This window comes from Eubalaena glacialis, chromosome 9 (genome assembly GCF_028564815.1).
Source record: "Eubalaena glacialis isolate mEubGla1 chromosome 9, mEubGla1.1.hap2.+ XY, whole genome shotgun sequence".
Taxonomy (NCBI): Eukaryota; Metazoa; Chordata; class Mammalia; order Artiodactyla; family Balaenidae; genus Eubalaena; species Eubalaena glacialis.
In genome coordinates, this window is record NC_083724.1 from 114,380,793 (window position 1) to 114,403,042 (window position 22,250).

At 39.1% G+C, this 22,250-nt stretch overlaps 1 protein-coding gene across 3 annotated transcripts in view; it reads left to right on the plus strand.

Annotated features, from left to right (window-relative positions):
• ELP3 (elongator acetyltransferase complex subunit 3) overlaps positions 1 to 22,250 on the plus strand; it is a 104,747-nt gene that overhangs the window by 3,763 nt on the left and 78,734 nt on the right. The window contains exons 2-7 of one of the 3 annotated variants that reach the window (XM_061199452.1): positions 2,117 to 2,216; positions 4,948 to 5,086; positions 12,554 to 12,624; positions 13,563 to 13,626; positions 15,657 to 15,725; positions 18,088 to 18,242. In XM_061199452.1, coding sequence (XP_061055435.1) covers positions 2,117 to 2,216; positions 4,948 to 5,086; positions 12,554 to 12,624; positions 13,563 to 13,626; positions 15,657 to 15,725; positions 18,088 to 18,242 — 598 coding nt within the window. Of the gene's footprint in view, positions 1 to 2,116; positions 2,217 to 4,947; positions 5,087 to 12,553; positions 12,625 to 13,562; positions 13,627 to 15,656; positions 15,726 to 18,087; positions 18,243 to 22,250 lie in introns of those variants that run through there. The other 2 variants (XM_061199453.1, XM_061199454.1) reach the window with 2 other exon arrangements.

Sequence of the window (22,250 nt, forward strand, 5' to 3'; positions counted from 1 at the left end):
GACTTGATTGGAGGAAGTAGCTGCAGATGTGGTGGAAATAGAACTAGAATTGAAAGTGGAGCCTGAAGTTGGGACTGAATTGCCACAATCTCATGATGAAACTAATGGATGAGGAGTTGCTTCTTACGGATGAGCAAAGAAAGTGGTTTTTTGAGATTGAATCTACTCCTGGTGAAGATGCTGTGAAGATTGTTGAAACTACAATAAAAAATTTAGACTATTACGTTAGACTTAGTTGATGCAGCAGCAGTAGGGTTTGAGAGGATTGACTTCAGTTTTGAAAGTTCTGTGGGTACAATGCTGTCAATCAGCATTGCCTGCTACAGAGAAATCGTTCATGAAAGGAAGAGTCAATGGATGAGGCACACTTCACTGTGGTCTTATTTTAAGAAATTGCCACGGCCACCCAGCCTCCAGCAGCCACCATCCTGATCAGTTTGGTAGCTAGCATCGAGGCAGGACCCTCCACCAGCAAAAAGATTATGATTTGCTGAAGGCTCAGATGATGGTTAGCATTGTTTAGCAATAAGGTATTTTTTAATTAAGGCTTTTTTTTTTTTTAAGGCATAATGCTCTTGCACACTTAACAGACTGCAGTACAGTGTAACCATAGCTTTTATATGCACTGGGAAACCAAAAAAAATTCGTGTGGCTTGCTTTATTGCAGTATTTGATTTATTGTGATGGTCTGGAACCGAACCTGCAGTATCTCTGAGGTCTGCCTGTATTTTTATCACCCGAATCGCCTTTTCCCCCTCCAAATAGATTCTTATGCAGAACTTCAGCATATAAACAGATGAAAGCCAAGCTGCTTTGGTTGAAATGGAGAAAGAGAGCCTCCCTCTCCCTCCCCTTCCTCCTTTACCTTAATCACCACCAGCCCTACCTCTGTTACATGGCCCCTCAGGCACCTTTGTAGAACTCTGAAGGGCTGAGTTACATGGTTTAGAAAGCACTTAGCCTTTGACTATAGATGGACTTCTTTTTCTCTCAAATTGTTTTGTATGTGTTAGCTTTACCTCATTAAATGAGACGTGGCTTGGTACAGTGGGAAAAAGCATGTAAGTTGCGGAGCAAAGACCTGGATTTGAGTCTTAACTATGCCATTTACAATTATGTCTTAACTAGCCTTAATTTTTCACGTCTGTAAAATGTGGTAACAATACCTACCTTCCAGTGTTGTGAGGTTTCAAATGAGATAAAGTAAATGAAAGGGCTCCATGAGCGCCAGGGCTTTCTCATCTGTGTTTCTCTCTGATGACATCATTATCTTTGCACACCAGCTTTCTCTGCAGGCAGGAGGCAGGCTTGCTAGTAGCTCCCAAGCTGCAATCTCACAGCTTTTTATCACTGGAGAGGGACTGGTGTCTTTTGCCTTGAGAAAAAGAGCTCAGATTGGCCCGACCTGGATAGGTGCCCATCCTTGAACCAGTCAACTTTAACTGGGGGGATGGGGTCATGTAAGAACATGTCAGCTTCTGCTGTTGCCTTTTAGAGAAGGGCGGCCTCAGTTGCCAGGAGAATGTTGCGATGGCGGACAGACTATATTTTACAGATGTGTTAAGATCCCTAGGCACGTACAGACCCATGTCTTTGTATTTCAAAATAGTAATACATTGCTTTGTATTTCAAAATAGTATTAACATTACTTCTGCGGATACCTGGGTTTGAGTTTCAACTTCACCCCTTGGTAGCATTTTTATGGGACAGGCAAATATTCTTGTTCCATCCACCTCACTGTGTTCTGAGAATCAGATGAAATAATGCATCTAAATGTAATTACCAATCTGGAGATAAAGGGAAGCTGCTTTAACTACTTTGGTCCTTTCCTGTGTGATTAGGTTCTTTTTCCTCATGTTTGTCTCTACTCTTTCCTGCATCTATCATTCTTGAGGTGTATATGCTTCTAAAGTGAACTCTTCCCATATATAGGTGAAGCCAGGTTTGTTTTAAAATTAAAGATATAAAATATATGATCAAATTGTAAACAGTAGTGTCTTGTGTACTTGAGCTATTATTTTGACATGATTGGAATGATTTTGGAAGGAAAACTCCTAATAAATACAAAAACCTTTACTGAATAATATTTTTTTAGTGTCAAATATTATCTTTTCAGGAGATCTCAGCCCTGCTGAGCTGATGATGCTGACCATAGGAGATGTTATTAAACAACTAATTGAAGCCCATGAACAGGGGAAAGACATCGATCTAAATAAGTAAGTGGATCTATAAAAAAGAAGGTAATCTTGTTCTTGGGTAGTAGATCTCTTTTATGAAATTATCAAATACTACTGGTTCTATCTCATGTTTCATGTTTTAGTTGAGAATTTAGCTTTCTGCCCTGCCCTATCGATTATTTATGGCAAAATTGCCTTATAGCCTTATAATATTAATAGTTTCTAACATTTCTTGGGCGCTTACGGTATTCCGGTCACTGTTAGTAGTACGTTAAATGTATTGGCTCAGCTGATCCTCTCAAACACTATATGAGGTAGGTATTTACATCATTTGACAGATGGGTCCTCTGAGACAGAGAAAGGTTAAATAATTTGTTCAGGAGTAAATAACTGGTGATTGGCAGAGCTGGGATTTAGAATCAGGTCATCTGTCTCCAGAGCCCAGGCGCTGTCCTGCCGTGCCATCTCACTTCACATCCTTCCTCTCTTCCCTGTCGTCTCAGAGAGGTGGTAGCTCTCTTCCAGGGAAGCCCTCTCTTTGGGGCCTTTGATCCAATCCAGCCTTTCCCTACTTTAGAACATCCTTGACACGTTCATCCACTTCCTCTCCACAACCATGTTCAGCTTTGACTTTGCTACATCCTCAAATAAGAGTGGTCTTTCCTCTCTGCATCTATTTATTTACTATATATTTGTGATATAGATCTGCTCTAGTGAAAGGGTTCTCCCCCCATCCCCAGGTCGTCAATGGTCTAGTCACTACGCACATGACCTTTTTTTAGACCCTGTCTTCTGTTACTTGAGATACTACAATGTTATACCCCTTCCTTGGAACATTGTGCTTGATAAACATTTGCTAAAGAATAAATTAGTAACTATTCTTTTTTACCATGAAGACATTATATTTTATTGGTTTTTCTACCATGTGTTTAGCAGTGGGTTTTTTTTGCCCATCTTTGTTGGCTATGCCCCTAATTATACAAATCTTTTGTTTCTCATGAACATTTCTACTTCTTGTATATTTTTGTCATTCTCTTTAATTTAGCACATCTAAAGCTAAAGCTAGCATCTTCTTTAAAACCAGCCCCTACTCAGATGTCCTCTTTGCCTAATTGTTTTAACCTTCACCCAGGTTTGAAACTCTAGTGTCATCTTTGAATCTTTTCCCTTAGGTCCACTTAGAGTCAAAATTTTGCCTACTGCTTCTTCATTTTAACTCTCTTTCATGTTCACCACCAACTTCCTCTTCCATTCCTTTTTAAACTTAAGTCTAGACTCCTGCAGTAGTTTATGCTTTCAGTCCTTTTTACTCTCTTGCTGGATTAATTTTCCTTCGTCATTTCCCTGTGCAGGAACCTTCAGCACGTTCCCAGTGCTTGTGGAATTAAACGCAGATTCCTCAGCCCATTATGTAAGGCCTCTCAGTGTGGCTTCAACTTACTTTTCCAACTTTTTAAACTTCTGTATCTTCATGTTGAAAACCTTCTGCTTTCTGTTAAGTTGGTCTACTCATATTTCTTAAAATCTGTACTATCCTGTTTTTGCATCTTCACGTAAGCCAGCCTGTCGGCTCTCGGTGTCATCTCTGTGTCTTTATTGCCTGTCTGAAGCCTATCTTTTTTCTGTGCCCATTTTCTTTGAATATCTCCCCAGCACACATTGAGTTCCTCTCTTGAGCTCTGGAATCATTCATTGTTGTGTGTGTGTTTCATTATTGATACATATGTTTTTATTACTTGTAGATTTATTTTTGTGCATGCCTGTCTGCAAACATGCGAACATAGAGCACGAAACAGCTATGCCTTACACCTCCTGACGTACCAAGTACTTAGGTAGTCTCTTGTACCTATCAGGTACTCAGTAACCATTTGTTGAAATGATTTGAACACCCCATAATATTTCTAGATGGATTAAAGTGAGAAGATAAAGTGACTATTAGGATTTGGTTAGCAGCCACAAAGAAAAGAAAAATTGCTAAATTATAGAGGAAAGCGAGGAATTATTAGTTGGAATAAAGGTTACTTCTGGGGGTTAGGGATAGGGTTACGGTCAGGAAGGGGCAAACGGGTCTTCTGAAGTGCTGATCATATTCTCTTTCTTGGAATGTGGTTACAAGAGTGATTGTTTTTAATTGTTAGAGTATATTTATATGTTTTATTGTTCTGTTCTTTATATAATATTTTGTATTAGAAAAAGTTTTAAAACTTTTAAAGCTTTAAAAATATATCTACTTTATTTCCTATTTGGTTCTGCATAGCTTTGCTTTAAATTGTTCTGTTTTGTTTTGTTGGCCTGAGGCAGTGCTTTGCAACCAGGCATGACACCCGCACCCGCAAGTCATTTGGCAATGTCTGGTGACATTTTGGTTGTTACAACGGGAAGAGGTGCCAGTGGGTAGAGGCCAAGGATGCCGCTAAACATCCTACAGTGTACTGAACAGTCCCGCATAACAGAATTAATGTGATCCCAAATGTAGTAGTGTGGAAGCTGAGAAAAGGGTAGAATCCTTTGACGCTGGAGCGCTACTTTGAACGAGACCTACACTGTATCACTGTCCTGGGCTCCCGCCCTGTCGTCATCTGGTTTTCTTTCTGGTACTCTGGAGAACAAGAAGTCATGAATTTTGTTCTAGTTCCCTGATAATTACAAATGTTAAAACCGCTGTTGTCATCTGGTGAAAGGAGTTGATGATGTTATTTATAGGTTATCCTTTTGGTAGCTCGTCCTTGAAATATTGTGATCTTGATAATGCTAGATGCTTTACTTTCAGGGTGAAAACCAGGACAGCTGCCAAATATGGCCTTTCAGCACAGCCCCGCCTGGTGGATATCATTGCTGCAGTCCCACCTCAGTATCGAAAGGTCTTGGTCCCCAAGTTAAAGGCAAAACCCATCAGAACTGCCAGTGGGGTGAGTGATTCAATTCATCAAAGATTGATTGTGTATCTCGTCCACCACAGATCCCTGCCTCCATGTAACACCCGGGTAGTGAGGTGGAGGTGGGGGATTTGGACTAATAAAATCCATGTGCTGTGGTGTGTGCCGGAGCGCAGACACGTGCAGGATGCTAGGAGGGCACAGAGGGGAAAAGGTCACTGTTCTTAGAGGAGTAGATGATGTTTTGGTTTTTGGTGTCTTTAAAAGTATAGCTAGATGCTTGGGGACTATCATAAGATGACCAGTATTGTTGGCCATCTTCAGCTTGTGGTGTATAAGATTGATACTTATAAAAGGTATTTTGAAAAGTTAATTGATAGTGTAAAGTCATTCTATTAATATATATGGTAATTGTGAAACAGTTGACACCATAGGGAGTGATATGGGAGTCCAGAGGACAGAGATGTCCCTGCAGTAAAAGGGACTAGGGAAAGCCCAAGAGGAAGCGTGGAGTTTGACTAACATATAAATGGTGCCCATGTAAGCAGAGAAGAGCAGGTTCAAAGAGTAATGGGAGCGAGGACCCAGGAACTAGGGCACAGAGGTAGAGATGATGTAAGAGGTGTGTGTGCAGGGAACCACGAGTGTACCAGACTCACTGGGGCTGACAGTTCATTTTGGAAAACAGCAGGACATTGGGGTGAAGCGTTAGTGTGGGATCCACTTGTAAAAGATCTTAAATGTCCTGCAAAATAGCCAGATAATAGGAAACTGAAAGATTTTTGAGAAGGGGAGTGATGGGAACCAAATAGATTTTCAGAAAATTAATTTGCATACAAGATGTAGGGTAGCTTGGAGCCAAAAGGACCAGTTGGAATACTCTTGGTTTGACCTAGGTGTGAAGTGTTAAGAGCCTGAATCAAGGTAGGGCCTCCAGGATAAAAAGGATGAGTGTGAGAGACATGAGAGAAGAATTGCTAGGATTTAGACCCTCTTAAAACATGGTACCCAGAAGCGAATGCTGTGTTCCTGATGTGATCTAAGAAGTTCAATCTGTTGTTTGGATGGGGATATTGTACTTCTAGTAAGTGCAGCTTATAATGACTTGCTGGGTAGCCGTATCTCCTGGATCATATATTTGTGACTAATTAAACCCCAGAACTTTCACACACAATGTACCACCTATCCTAGTCTCTTCTCCTTTGTACTTAAGTGTTTGGGGTTTGTTTGTTTGTTTGTACCTAGTATAAAAGACTCTTTCAGAAAAACTAATAGGTCCAAACCCCTCACCTCCCATCCCCCCCCACCCCCACTATTCCCCCAGGGCAACCACTTTTAGGTCTTAGCTGATTTCTTGGCATTTACTTCCATATCCCTAAATAACGTGCTTTACGGGTGAGTCTTGGATTTTCAGTTTCCAGCATTGTGTGTGGGCTTGCCACCATGGAGACAAAGGTTTAGCAATGTTTCAACCTGACAAATGCACTTGGCTTTCATAATTCCGTTCTCTCTGTCTTCCTCCTACCTCGGATCATTTCTTTCTTTGACAGCTACTCTTGTTCTGCTTCCCTGTAAAAATTGATGTTTTCTGTGGTCCTGGGCCAACTGCTTTTAGTGTCACACATGCTTTCTTTGGTGATCTCATCCATTGATGTTTTTAAGTATTGCCATATGCTGACTCGTAGCTCCGACTTCTCCCCAAGCTTCACATCCATGTCAAATTGCCTGTTAGACCTTTCTCCTTTGACTGCCTGTAAGTATACCCTTAGGTATAGCATAACCAAAACCTCAGGCTTGCTCGTCCATCTTCCTTGTCAACCTTAGCTAATGGTGCCCCCATCCACTCAGTTTCTAAAAGATGCGAAATGCCTTGTCCATTCCTACCACCGCTGGGAGGAATGTTTTGGCCTTTATTATTTCTTGTTTAGATTGTTTTAGTCATTTCCTAATGGGCCTACTTTGTCTTACCTGCACCAAATCCATTTTCTGCAGTGTCACCAGAGTGACTATTAAACGTATCAAAAGAACACAGCTGATTGTCATTCCCTAGCTGCTATGCATCCTAACCTCTATGCTTTTTAAAAAATTTATTTTACTGAAGTATAGTTGATTTACGATGTTGTGTTAATTTCCACTGTATGGCAAATGTATGATTAAGTTATACACATATGCATTCTTTTTCATATTCTTTTCCATTATGGTTTATCACAGGATATTGAATATAGTTCCCTGTGCTATACAGTAGGACCTTGCTGTTTATCCATTCTATATATAATAGTTTGCATCTACTAATCCCAAAATCCCAATCCATCCTTCCCCCACCATGCCTCCCCCTTGGCAACCACAAGTCTGTTCTCTGTGTCTGTGAGTCTGCTTCTGTTTTGTAGGTAAGTTCGTTTGCGTCATATTTTAGATTTCACGTATATGCAATATCGTATATTTATCTGTCTCTTTCTGACTAACTTAGTATTATAATCTCCAGGTCCATCCATGTTGCTGCAAATGGCATTATTTCATTATTTTTTATGGCTAATATTTCGCTGTATATATGTACCACATCTTCTTTATCCATTCATCTGTTGATGGACATTTTGGTGGTTCCATGTCTTGGCTATTGAAAATAGTGCTGCAGTGAACATTGGAGTGCATGTATCTTTTTGAATTATAGTTTTCTTCAGATGTATGCCCACTAACCTCCATGCTTTTACTTCTGCTGTTACTGTAGTGCTTTGTTTATATTTGTTTATAGAGCAGCTTTAGGCGTACAGAAAAATTGACCAGAAAGCACAGAGAGTTCCCATATACTTCCTTTCCCCCTTCCCCAGGTTGCCCTATTATTAATACCTTGCATTGGCTTGACACATTTGTTATAATTGATGAACCAATATTGCTATCTTATTATTAACCAAAGCCTGTAGTTTACATTGGGGTCACTCACAGTGTTGTACATTCTGTGGGTTTTACCAAATGCATAATTTCACATATCCACCGTTACAGTATCATATGGAATAGTTTCACTGTCCTAAAACTTCCCTCATCATTTCCTCTGTTTCATACCTCTCTCAACTAGGGATCTATTTACTGTTTCTGTAGTTTTGCCTTTCCTAGAATGGTATATAGTTGGAATCAGGATGTTTCGTAGCCTTTTCTTATTGGCTTCTGTTACTTTGCAGTGGGCATTTAAGGTTATGCCATGTCCTATTAGTGGCTTGATAGCTCATTTGTTTTTAGCACTGAATAATATTCCATTGTCTGAGTGTGCCACAATTTGTTTATCCACACACCTGTTGAAGGACATCTTGGTTGCTTCCAATTTTTGGCAATTATAATGGACAAAGCTGCGATAAACATTTGTTTGAAGGTTTTTGCATACACAAAAGTTTTCAAACTCATTTGGGTAAATAAATACCTAGGAGCATGATTGCTGGATCATATGGTCAGACTACGTTTAGCTTTGTAAGAAATTGCCCAACTGTCTTCCAAAGTGGCTGCTCTGTTTTGCATTCCATCAACAGTAAATGAGAGTTCCTATTGCTCCACAAGCTCATCAGCCTTTGGGGTTGTCAGTGCTCTGGATTTTGGCCATTCTGTTAGGTATGTAGTGATATCTCATTGCTTTAATTTGCAATTCCTGAATGACATACGATGTTGAGTATCTTCTCATATACTTATTTTGCCTTCAGTGCATCTTCTTTGGTGAAGTGTCTCTTCAGATCTTTTGCCCTATTCCTAATTGGGTTGTTTGGTTTTTTTATTGTGAAGTTTTAAGGATTTTTTTTGTATAGTTAAGATACATGTCTTTTATCAGACATGTGTTTTGTAAATATTTTCTCCCAGTCTGTGGCATATCTTTTTAGTATACTTAAGTCTATGATCCATTTTGAGTCTGTTTGAAAATCATGATTTTTATTATTCAGAGTAGTATCATTACTCATTGCAACAGTAGTGACCATATGTTGCCCACCTGTTACATACCCAGCCACTGCACTGGTGTGTTTTCTAATTTAATCCTCAAAACTGTTTTGAGGGTAGGTAGTATTGTCTTCATTTTACAAAACAGGAAAATACACAGTAAGAGGCAGAGAAAAGATTCAAAGGTTCATCTCTCTGGCTGACTCCAAAGTCATAGCTTTTTCTACCTTATCAGTAATCTTTAAGCTGTATTCTACAAAACTACAGGATCCGTATAAGTTTTTTAGGAGCTACTGTGGGGAATAATAGGGAAGCCGTGGGAGCAGGCCCCATCTCTACTTCACCCAGGGCTGTTGCTTTTCTCTCTTCTGTAAGTTGATGTTCTAAGTAAAACATTACTTGAAGGGAGAGTTCAGCCACTTAAAAAATGCTTGAAAACTCCTGCACATTGCTTCCCTGGTCCCCACGTCCCTCTGCCTTCTTAGCTCAGTTAACTCTTACTCAGCATGGCTGTCAACCCCTTAGGGAAGGCTTCCCTGACGCCCCTGGTCAGGGCTAATTAATCCCCTTCTTTGGGCATCCCTAGTATTTTCTTTGTGCTTCTTACCATGTGGTTTTGAAAGAGCCTATTTCTCTATGTCCTCCTCCCCTGCTAGCTTGTATGATTTCAGAGGACAGAGGCAGTGCATTAATATTTTTGTAGTCTTAGGGCCCACCTGCTCTGTGTAGTTCAGAACCTGGCCTATGTTGTAGGCCCTCAATAAAAGATTGGGAAATTAGATTGACCTCATCAGTGGTATACATATACCACTTGTGTCTCATTTTAAATACAAACATTTGTTTGAAAATCTAAGTTTTTAATTCAGATTTGCAAAATTATTTATTTTGGAGTTTCTCTAGATCACTAATGATTTAAGTTCAATTTTAACCATTTTTATTATTAAAAAATAATCACAGACTTACAGAAAAGTTGAAAATCCACTACAAAGAATGCTTTATCCCTGAGCCATTTGAGAGTAAGTTGCAAAGCTGATGCCTTTGAATACTTTAGTGTGTACTTCCTACAAACAAGAACATTTTCTTGCATCACCACAATACAGCCATCAAAATCAGAAATTTAACACTGAAACGTTATCATCATCTAATCCTCAGACCTCATTCAAGTTCTAATGGTGTGTCAGTAATGACCTACAGGACCCAGTTCAGAATCACGTGCTGCATTTAGTTGTCATGGCTTTTCAGTCTGGACACTTCTTCTGTCTTTCCTTTACTTCATTACCTTAACACTTTTGAAGATTTCAGGCAAGTTGTTTTGTAGCATCTCCCTCAATTTGGTTTAATCAGATGTGTCCTCATAATTAGATTTGGGTTTGCATCTCTGGCAGGAACATCACAGAAGTGATACTGTGTTCTTATTATATCCTGTCAGGTGGTGCATAGTTTGTTGTCCTGTCACTGATGTCGTCTACTTTGATCAAGGTGATGTCTGCTAGGCATCCCCTTTGTAAAGTTATTCTTTTCCACTTTGTAATTAAGAAGTTTTGTGTGGTGAAGTACTTTGAAACTATGCAAATATCCTGTTCCTTATCAGACTTCCAGTTTGCTCATTCATTTGTGTGAATGGATTAAATGGTTTCCTGTTTGGTGGGTTATAATCTGTTGCATCATTATTTATTTTGATGTACAAATTTTCCCAGTTTTGACCAGTAGGAGCCCTTTCAAGCTGGTTTCTGTTTCTTTTTTAAATGTCCCCATCATTCTTTGAGCAGTTTCTAGCTTTCAGTCATAATAAAATGTTCCAGGCTCATCTTGTACTTTCTTTACCCCAGCCCTGGAATCAGCTGTTTCTCCAAGGAGCCCTGGTTTCTTTTAGTGGAGAAGAGTATTTAGAAACAAAGATCTGAGTGCTCAGTGCCGTTAGGGCGTTGCTGCTCCCAGACCCTCTCCGTGGACCAAACTAGGAAATATATATGTAGATGTACATACATGCACACACATATACATAACACACTTGCATCTATATTTGTGTGTGTGTGTGTGTGTGTGTGTATACTGTGAGTCCACAACAGTACCTTTAATTTCATCTAACCCACAGAGTTCATTCTAGTTCTCTCCCTTTCCATATTTTAACTTTCTTCTCTGAGGTACCGCCTCACACCGGTCAGAATGGCCATGATTAAAAAGTCATTACAAATAACAGATGCTGGAGAGAGGATGGAGAAAAAGGAACCCTCCTACATTGTTGGTGGGAATGTAAATTGTGCAGCTGCTATGGAAAACAGTATGGAGGTTCCTCAGAAAACTAAAAATAGAGTTGCCATATGATCCAGCAATCCCACTCCTGGGTATGTATCTGGATAAAACTATTGATATAATTCAAAAAGATACATGCACCCCTATGTTCATAGCAGCCAAGACATGGACACAACCTAAATGTCCATTGAGAGATGAATGGATAAAGAAGATGTGGTACATATATACAATGGAATACTACTCAGCCATAAAAAAGAATGAAATAACGCCATTTACAGCAACATGGCAAGTAAAGTAAGTCAGAAAAAGAAACACAAATACCATATGATATCACTTATATGTGGAATCTAAAACATGACACAAATGAACATATCTACAAAAGAGAAACAGACTCACAGACATAGAGGACAGACTTGTGATTGCCATGGGGGAGCGGGGTGGGGGAGGGATTGATTGGGAGTTTGGGGCTAGCAGATGTAAACTATTTTATATAGGATGGATAAACAACAAGGTCCTACTGTATAGCACAGGGAACTATATTCAATATCCTGTGATAAACCATAATGAAAGAGAATATGAAAAAGATTGTATATATGTGTATAACTGAATCACTTTTCTGTAGAGCAGAGATTAACACAACATCATAAATCAACTATACTTCAATAAAATAAATTAAAAAATCATAACTTTCTTCTCTGACAGTAAGAAACCTGGCTTGCATTCATCTTAGTGTATACCCTTATTTGACCAGCTGCCCCCATGTGTAACCGATTGTCTAACTCTGCCATCGCATCCTTCTCAAGCAGATGCTCTTCTTACCCAACTTGGGCTCTGACAGACCCCTCTGAGAATATCTTGCACACACTCTGAAGTCTAGCTCCTAGTTTAATAGTCTCTATTCTAAATATTGAGATCTATTGGGAAGAGTTTGAGATACAAAGGTTAGGTTTAGATATAATTTTATAGAATTGCATAAGTAATTGTTCTCTTGTAGGCTATTTTATTAAAACAAATCAGAAAGAGCAAGAGAGAATAAGAATCACCGTGACTTTAAAAATTATTAATTCCTTATTTTGCACTTAATTTATTGTAAAATACAATACAAACTAGTGTATACAATGCATATGTACATTTTGAAGATTAATAATATTGAAAAGAGATCAACCTGGTACCCACGGCTCAGTTTAAGAAATACAGCATTGCCAGTACTTTTGAAACCCCCTTGTGTGCCACCCTCTGATTGCATTCCTCTCCCGCTTTCTGAGCGATAACCACTCTCCAGAATTTTGTATGAATTATTTCATAATTGATTTTTTATTAATCTTCCTTTTATAGATTGCTGTTGTGGCTGTCATGTGCAAACCCCACAGATGTCCACACATCAGTTTTACAGGAAACATATGTGTGTGAGTATGATGATTGTGACAAGTTGTGTATGTGTGTGTATTTTAATTGAACCAGTAAGTCCCCTAGAGCCTTGATCAGTACATGCTGGTAATATTTAAAACTTTTTTTTGTTTGTATTTGTTTTTTGGCCACGGCTTGTAGGACCTCAGTTTCCCGACCAGGGATTGAGCCTGGGCCACAGCAGTGAAAGCCCAGCATAACTAACCACTAGGCCACCAGGGAACTCCCTGGTAATATTTAAAACTTTGACTTAATAGATTCATAAGTTAGTTCTTTGAAACAAGCACCTATTAATAGAATATTTCAATGCTTTAAAAATGAAGCATATAAAGATTTTAATTTGTTGCAATATACAGTAAAAAAAATTCATAGGTTACAGAACTCGAAACAGTAGATATTCTGTTAACTTGATAAATGATACATGGAAATATGAGCTGCCTAAATTCCAAATGTCAGAAGTTTATGATGAATTTGGATCAGAAAAGTATCAAAGTAAAATGTTATCCTTACTAATAATCTTTAAACTTATTAAATTTAGATAATTAGAAAAATTAGCAGAAGAATGTTCATGACTCTAGCCAGGAAGATTAATCAGGAGAAAGATTTTCTTAAGTGTGGTTACCAAGAGAGCCCTGTGCGTATCAGTCCAAACTTAGGAAAACTTAGGCCCGGTTATTTGCCCCTAAAAGCTTAAACTTCTAAAATAATAGTGACTGCTGTACTCTGAAAATGACTGTAATAATGTTCCTTTATCTGTTTATCTTTTTACTTGTTAGTAGAAAATGTGTATATTTGCAGATACTACAAAGGTACACTCTTCTGTTAGGATTCGAAAATGAAGCTGGTTCAGTCAGGATTTTATGGAGCCTGTAGATACTTGAACTAGACTGTTGAACTAAGTTCTGTATCTGACATCTTCATTTTATTGTATTGGCAGATACTGCCCTGGTGGACCTGATTCAGACTTTGAATATTCGACCCAGTCTTATACTGGATATGAGGTAAAGTAATGTGAGGCTGTCCTGAGGAGTGTTACAGCATACTTTATTAAGAGTATGCTTTTATAAGTACTGGCTTTCTTAAAAATTTTATTTTTTATTTTTTTCCTGATGACTTAAGTTAGTCATGCACCAAACATTTGCTGAGTGTCTGTTGTTCGAGTCACTGGAGAATATTTATGTAAGCACTTACTATTAATATATCAACTTTGTTCTCAGTGCTTTACAGCGTTAAACCTTACAGCAGGATTTTGAAGGTAGACACTATTATTATCCCAGTTTTATAGATAAGGAAACCAGGGCCTAGAAGTCTTACACGACTGGCCTGGAGACACGCCCCTAATATGAAACAGGGCCAGGCTTTGAATTCTGTGCTCCTCACCAGTACATTGTCCTGCCTCTGCAGCTGTGAAAAAACAGGTCAGGTTTTGAGGAAATTACATTCTAATAAATGGGGGGTAGACAGTAAAGAAACAAACAAGAAAAAAATATCAGGTACTGGTAAATGCAAAGCAGGGAAGTAAAGTCAAGTAAGGTGTAGTAGCAGGGTGGATACTTCAGCCTTGGAGGCTAGGAAGGAATGGTCTGAGGAGGTGACATTTAAACTGAGCCCTGAATGAGCCTTGAAAGAGCCTTTCAAGAATACCAAGAAAGAGCATTCCTAGCAGAGAGAATAGCTGGAACACGGAGCCAGGCTCAGAATGACGGTGGGGGGCTCTGGAGCAGAGCAGGTGAGGGGAGAATGAGATTCGGGAGACGGGAGACACAGGGGATTGTAAGCCAGGGCAAGGAGTTTGTTACAGGTGTCGTGAAAAGCCATCCAGGTTTAAAGCAGGGGGATGATATAATCCAGTGTCGGTTTTTTTTTTTTTTTTTTTAAATTTTAATTAGTTAATTAATTAATTTATCCTTGGCTGTGTTGGGTCTTCATTTCTTTGCGAGGGCTTTCTCTAGTTGTGGCAAGCGGGGGCCACTCTTCATCACGGTGCACGGGCCTCTCACTATCGTGGCCTCTCTTGTTGGGAGCACAGGCTCCAGACACGCAGGCTCAGTAGTCGTGGCTCACGGGCCTAGTTACTCCGCGGCATGTGGGATCCTCCCAGACCAGGGCTCGAACCCGTGTCCCCTGCACCAGCAGGCAGATTCCCAACCACTGCACCACCAGGGAAGCCCCCCAGTGTTGGTTTTTAAAAGATCATTTGATGGTTCTGTGAGGGCAGGATTAGAGCGGGGGCAAGAGTGAAAGCAGGAGGCCAGCGAGCAGGCTTTCGAAGCCGTCGGCCTCATCCGAAGAGGCCAGCAGCCAGGAAACCATGCGACTTTTTTCTTATACATGGTGTTTCATTCCTTACCTGTTTTTCATAGTTCAGATTTTTAAAAATACAAAAAGAATTTTTCAGTGAAAAGACTCCCTTTCATCACTCTCCCCTAGCCACCCCTTTCTGCTCCAGCCCCCGAACAGACAATCAGTATCATCCCTTTCCTATACGTCCTTCAAAGATAGTATATAGATATAAAAGCAATACATATTCTTTATCCTAACTTTTTACACAGGAGGTAGTCTATCAAAACCTTGCACCTTACCTTTCTCATTTAACAGTGTATCTTAGGGAACATTTTATATCAGTATATTGTTTCATGGCTGTAGACTATTCCATTGTATGATAGCATGATGGTTTTTGTTAAGCCATTACAAACTATGTTGTATTGATATTTAATGATCTGGTTTAAAGGTTGTTTTATCAAGTAACTCTTTTGAATGTGTATACACAGCTATGTCTGTGAGCAGTATAACAATTTGGTGACCCTGGGGATCCATAAGGGTTTACACAAAGATATAACTATGATCCAAGGAGCTGCCTGCTGTTGAGTGGAGACCAGCCAGGTGCTATTCAGGACATTATTTTGAACCCTGACAAGACTGAGAGAGGAAGAAAGGAGCCCAGGAGAACTTTATTTTTAATACCCTTTTGAAACTACTTTTTATTCTTAATTCAATGTGGGCATAACAGGATACTTTTCTTTTTTCTTAGCCAACCTCCATGCGAGCTATCCGTGCTAGGTATGACCCTTATCTACAGACAAGACACCGAATAGAACAGGTAAGGTTTTAAAAAGCATTTTTACATTAGATCTTTATACTTGGTTAGAAGGTATTATTGCTTGATTTGAGTTGAACCAGAAATAAGAACTGAAAGAATATTTCTCCCCTTTGTAAGTTTTTAATATCCATCTGAGGGAGAGGGACTATTTTGCAATACCTAGCAAGATCAAAAACACTACTTCCTTTAAAGACTGTATTATTTTCTGTAAGGATTTTATAGTCTCTAAAGTTCTTTCAATTTGTAGAAAGTTACTTATGGTATGAAATTTACAGAATGTGGATATGTCTTAGACAGTAGGTGGGTGGATTGAATTTTAGCTTCCATAAGCCAAGTGAGAAGTATTGTGACTGGTTTACTGGGGTGTGAATGGGGAATTGACTGTACAGGGGGATGAGGGGCTCTTGGGAGCCATGGAATTGTTCTGTATAATGGTGGTGGTAGTGGTTACACAACTCTAAACATTTGTCAAAACTCATTTAATTGTACAGTTAAAGTTAGTGGATTTTATTGTATATAAATTATACCCCAGGAGTTCCCTGGTGGCCTAGTGGTTAGGATTCTGGGCTTTCACTGCCGTGGCCTGGGTTCAATCCCTAGTCGGGAAACTGAGACCCTGCAAACTGCATGGCAAGGCCAAAAAAAAAAAAAATGTATACCTCAATATAACTGATTAAAAACAAGTACTGTGTAGATGGCCTTGCTCTGTTCAAGAACTCTGAGCATTAATACAGATTTTCTTTTTCACAATTTTATTTTAAACTTGTCCAATTTCAAACAATGCAAGCACTGTCCATAGTTTTTATAGTTACATCTAACAGGACAACTAGAAAATCTCACATGGAAAGTAGCACATACCATAGTAAGTGGCTTCTGTGCTTAACTGTTACTACGAGTGGATACCAGCCACTTCTAATTTTCGCATCATTGTCACCCAAGCGTATATGGATCAGGACCGCCAGCTGTAGGAGAGGACCCCACCTGCAGGGAGCCTACATAGTTTCTAAACTGACCATTGCTTCAGTTTCTTTTTTAGCCATAATTTTTTTTTTTTTTTTTTTTTGGAACCCATGCCCCTTGCAGTGGAAGCACGGAGCCCTAACCACTGGCTGGACCACCAGGGAATTCCCTTAGCCATGATATTTAACTCATTTGAAGTGTTTCAGTAGAGTTCGAAATGTTTATATTTACCAAAAAGGAGCACGGGTTTTGAAAGATTTTAGAAACTACCAGAGAGTAGTGATTCTTTTCCTAACTGTAAATGCACTAGAATCACCTGAGTAACTTTTCCAAAACACATGCCAGATTTCACTGCTGAAGTTCTGATGAGGTCTGGTTTAGGGTCCAGGCAAGACATTTTGAAAAAGCTACCAGGAAGATTTTGTTGTGTATTCCTGGTAAACAACCATAGTTATAGAGTATTCTTTTAGTGTTGATAGCTATGTACACATACTTACAGATATATATTTGCATGTGTATGCACCTGCATGCCCATATGCTTATGTATCTGTAAGGATTTACATATGTATAAGGATGTATGTATGTATAAGTTATTTGCCATTTTCAGAAACAAGCATAAAACAAGGTAACTTTTTGCTCATATTAAGTGTGGACATCCTCTTTACATAGTACATTAGAGTTCATAATTTGTAGTCTACTTGACCTAGTTTTTCTCAGGCCTAAGATATGGCAAGACATTTAAATACCTGTTTCTAAAAATTAGAATCTGGCCTTATTGTAGTTGAAAAACTGAAAGATCTATACCATTCTCTTCCCAAATAGAAGAGATGTCATATTTCAGACTTTTATTGTCCTTCCCCCCACCCCTGAAACCAGGCTTAAGGTGCTACCTGTACCCAGAAACTTCATAATTAATTCAAAACTTTTAATTTAAAACTGCTTTCTTAATGTTTCTTTCTAATCTAGTGTTCTCTTTCTTTCACTTGCATCAAGTCCTGATTATGTTGCATATAGTCTTCTTCGTCCCCAATGCTGACCACAAAGTCTGGCATAAAATATGCAATCAATAAATATTTGTTTATTCTATTACATATTGTGTTATTTGCTTTGCTGCTTTCTAATTTATATTCTTTGTATTATTAAATTTTCACTTAACTCTGTAAGTTGACATCAGACTTCTTGTTTATTATTTTTAATTCTCGTCCTCCTTATTTGAGCAATAATTTTCTTTTCGGGCCCTGGAGTCTATTTTTTTTAGTCCATAGAATTTGCTTAACATGTTTGCTTCTCATTTTTAAGCTATACTGATGAGAACACTGCAAAGTAAAATTAGAAATTTGCAATAACCCTCTTAGGGTAGTTGACTACATCTTTCTAATGCTGATGAATTTATGTCTTTCAGTTAAAACAACTTGGTCACAGTGTGGATAAAGTGGAATTTATTGTGATGGGTGGAACATTTATGGCCCTTCCAGAAGAATACAGAGATTATTTTATTCGAAATTTACATGATGCCTTATCAGGACATACCTCCAACAATATTTACGAAGCAGTCAAGTAAGAAATCCTTATTTTATCATATTCACCAACGTTGGTTGTCGGTTTATCCTCCTAGCAGCAGTCTGTGAGAATTCTTTTTGCTCTATGTCTATATTCCTAGTTCTTTTGGGGCAGGAGGGGAGAGGATGTCATTCTTTTTATTTGCATACCTTTTATGGGTTGTAAGGTTAGATACATTTTTTCCCGATTTTCTTGAGATACAATGGACATAGAGCACTGTATAAGTTAGGGTGTGCAGCATAATGATTTGATGTCACATATATCATGAAATGATGACCACAGTAAGTTTAGTTAACATCTATCATCTCATGCAGTCCTAGTGCTTGTAGTTGCTTCTGTTTTGTGGGAAAAAGGATTATGTTTTTAAAAAGTGAGTATGGTCCATTGGTTATTAGTATTTTCACAAAATCACTATGTAAAAGAATAAAAAGAAACTAAAAAAAAAGAAAAAGAAAGAAAGAACAACAACAATAAAAAACCAAAACCAAGGGATTTCCCTGGTGGTGCAGTGGTTAAGAATCCGCCTGCCAATGCAGGGGACACGGGTTCAAGCCCTGGTCCGGGAAGATCCCACATGCCGCGGAGCAACCAAGCCCATGTGCCACAACTACTGAGCCTGCGCTCTAGAGCCCGCGAGCCACAACTACTGAGACCATGTGCCACAACTACTGAAGCCCATGTGCCTAGAGCCCGTGCTCCACAGCAAGAGAAGCCACCGCGATGAGAAGCCCCCGCACCGAAGAGTAGCCCTTGCTCGCCGCAACTAGAGAAAGCCCATGTGCAGCAACAAAGACCCAGTGCAGCCAAAAATAAATAAAATAAGTAAATAAATTTATTTAAAAAAAAAAAAACCACTGTGCAGATCTTTTCGGCCTTAGGCTGGTCTAAACTGCAGGGGTAGCTTTGATTGGACTAGGTGAGCCTACCCAAAAGAGCACTGGGAGTACTCTTAATCTGAGACATTTAGCTGCTGTATAATCAACAAAACAAGTGACTTTTTTTTTAAACATCTTTATTGGAGTATAATTGTTTTACAATGTTGTGTTAGTTTCTGCTGTATAACTAAGTGAATCAGCTATAAGTATACATATATCCCCATATCCCCTCCCTCTTGTGTCTCCCTCCCACCCTCCCTATCCCACCCCTCTAGGTGGTCACAAAGCACCGAGCTGATCTCCCTGCGTGATGCAGCTGCTTTCCACTAGCTATCTATTTTACATTTGGTAGTGTATATATGTCCATGCCACTCTCTCACTTCATCCCAGCTTACCAACTTCCCCTCCCTGTGTCCTCAAGTCCATTCTCTACGTCTGCATCTTTATTCCTGTCCTGCCCCTAGGTTCATCAGAACCATTTTTTTTTTTTTTATGATTCCCTATATATGTGTTAGTGTATGGTATTTGTTTTTCTCTTTCTGACTTACTTCACTCTGTATGACAGACTCTAGGCCCATCCACCTCACTACAAATAAGAAAACACTCCCATTTACCATTGCAACAAAAAGAATAAAATATCTAGGAATAAACCTTCCTAAGGAGACAAAACACCTGTATGCAGAAAACTATAAGACACTGATGAAAGAAATTAAAGATGATACAAACAGATGGAGAGATATACCATGTTCTTGGATTGGAAGAATCAACATTGTGAAAATGACTGTACTACCCAAAGCAATCTACAGATTCAGTGCAATCCCTGTCAAGCTACCAAAGGCATTTTTCACAGAACTAGAACAAAAAATTTTACAATTTGTATGGAAACACAAAAGACCCCGAATAGCTAAAGCAATCCTGAGAAAGAAAAACAGAGCTGGAGGAATCAGGCTATCTGACTTCAGACTGTACTACAAAGCTACAGTAATCAAGACAGTATGGTACTGGCACAAAAACAGAAATATAGATCAGTGGAACAGGATAGAAAGCCCAGAGATAAACCCACGCACCTATGGTCACCTTATCTTTGATAAAGGAGGCAAGAATATACAGTGGAGAAAAGACAGCCTGTTCAATAAGTGGTGCTGGAAAAACTGGACAGCTACATGTAAAGAATGAAATTAGAACACTCCCTAACACCATACACAAAAATAAACTCAAAATGGATTAAAGACCTAAATGTAAGGCCAGACACTGTAAAACTCTTAGAGGAAAACATAGAGAACACTTTGACATAAATCACAGCAAGATCCTTTTTGACCCACCTCCTAGAGGAATGGAAATAAAAGCAAAAATAAACACATGGGACCTAATGAAACTTAAATGCTTTTGCACAGCAAAGGTAACCATAAACAAGATGAAAAGACAACCCTCAGAATGGAAGAAAATATTTGCAAATGAAGCAACTGACAAAGGATTCATCTCCAAAATATACAAGCAGCTCATGCAGCTCAGTATCAAAAGAACAAGCAACCCAATCCAAAAATGGGCAGAAGACCTAAGTAGACGTTTCTCCAAAGAAGATACACAGATTGCCAACAAACACATGAAAGGATGCTCAACGTCACTAATCATTAGAGAAATGCAAATCAAAACTACAGTGAGGTATCACCTCACACTGGTTAGAATGGCCATCATCAGAAAATCTACAAACAATAAATGCTAGAGAGGGTGTGGAGAAAAGGGAACCCTCTTGCACTGTTGGTGGGAATGTAAATTGATACAGCCACTATGGAGGTTCCTTAAAAAACTAGAAATAGAACTACCATATGACCCAGCAGTCCCACTACTGGGCATATACCCTGAGAAAACCATAATTCAAAAAGAGTCATGTACCAAAATGTTCATTGCAGCTCTATTTACAATAGCCAGGACATGGAAGCAACCTAAGTGTCCATTGACAGATGAATAGATAAAGACGATGTGACACATATATACAATGGAATATTACTCAACCATAAACAAAACAAGTGACTATTATTTAATAACTACTGTTTTAATTACTGTTTAATAACTATTAAATAATTTGTTTATGGATGGGATCATTTATTTCAAATTCTAGTTGACAGAACAGAAGACAATTATGCTTCCTTTTGATACCTCATATCTCCATTTTTAGCGAGAAGAATACTAAGGTTTCATGTATAGTTCAATGATTTAAGAAGTAAAAGTCTTAGAATAGTTTTTATTTTCAGAAATTTCAGGAACACCTGGCTAAGTTACTGTGTACTATTCTCTCTTATTTACTGAACGTTAATTGAAGGCCCACTAGGGGCCATGCACTGCCTTGGGCACTGGGAACAACATGGTGAACAAGACGGATGTTGTCCTTGCCCTCATGGTGATTACATTCTACTGGTTTAACAAATAACAAACAGTACGTGCTGTGATGGATATAGACGGCTGTGATGGAGAATACCTGGGCTGATTCTGCACATGAAGTGGTGACGTTTAAACTGAGATCTGAAGTATAAGGAGGGAGTCAGGCCAAGCGCAGAAAAAAGAAGAGGCAATGAAATGAGGAAGAACTTGAGGTGTTCCAGGAACAGAGAGGAGGCCAGGGTATCTAGATTCCAGTGAAAAGGGGGGCATATGTCATGAAGGGAGATTGAAAAGTTAGGTGTGGGCCTGATTATACATGCTTTTGAAGACTTAAAAGCTTTCGAGTCAGCAGTAGGAAGTAGATGAATGGTTTCAAGCAGGAGACTGACGTGTTCGGGTTTGTAAGAAGCTCATCCTGGTTATTGTGTGGCTAGTGGGTACAGGAGTGACGTGGGAAACCAGGTGGAAGAGTGTTGTATCCACCCCAGCTCAGATGAGGGTGGTGGCAGTAATGACAGAAAAGAATAGATGGATTAGCTGTATTTTTGTGTGGAAACTGACAGACTTTGGATCAGGTCCACGGTGAGAAAGAGGAACGAATCAAGGATGACACCCAGGTTTTGGTTGTAGGAAATGATCGAGAGTTGTGTCGCATACTGAGATGGAAAAGACAGAAGGAAGAACAGGTTTGTGGGAGAAAATCAAGAGTTTTACTTTGGCTGCATTAAGTTTGAAATGCCTAGAATACATT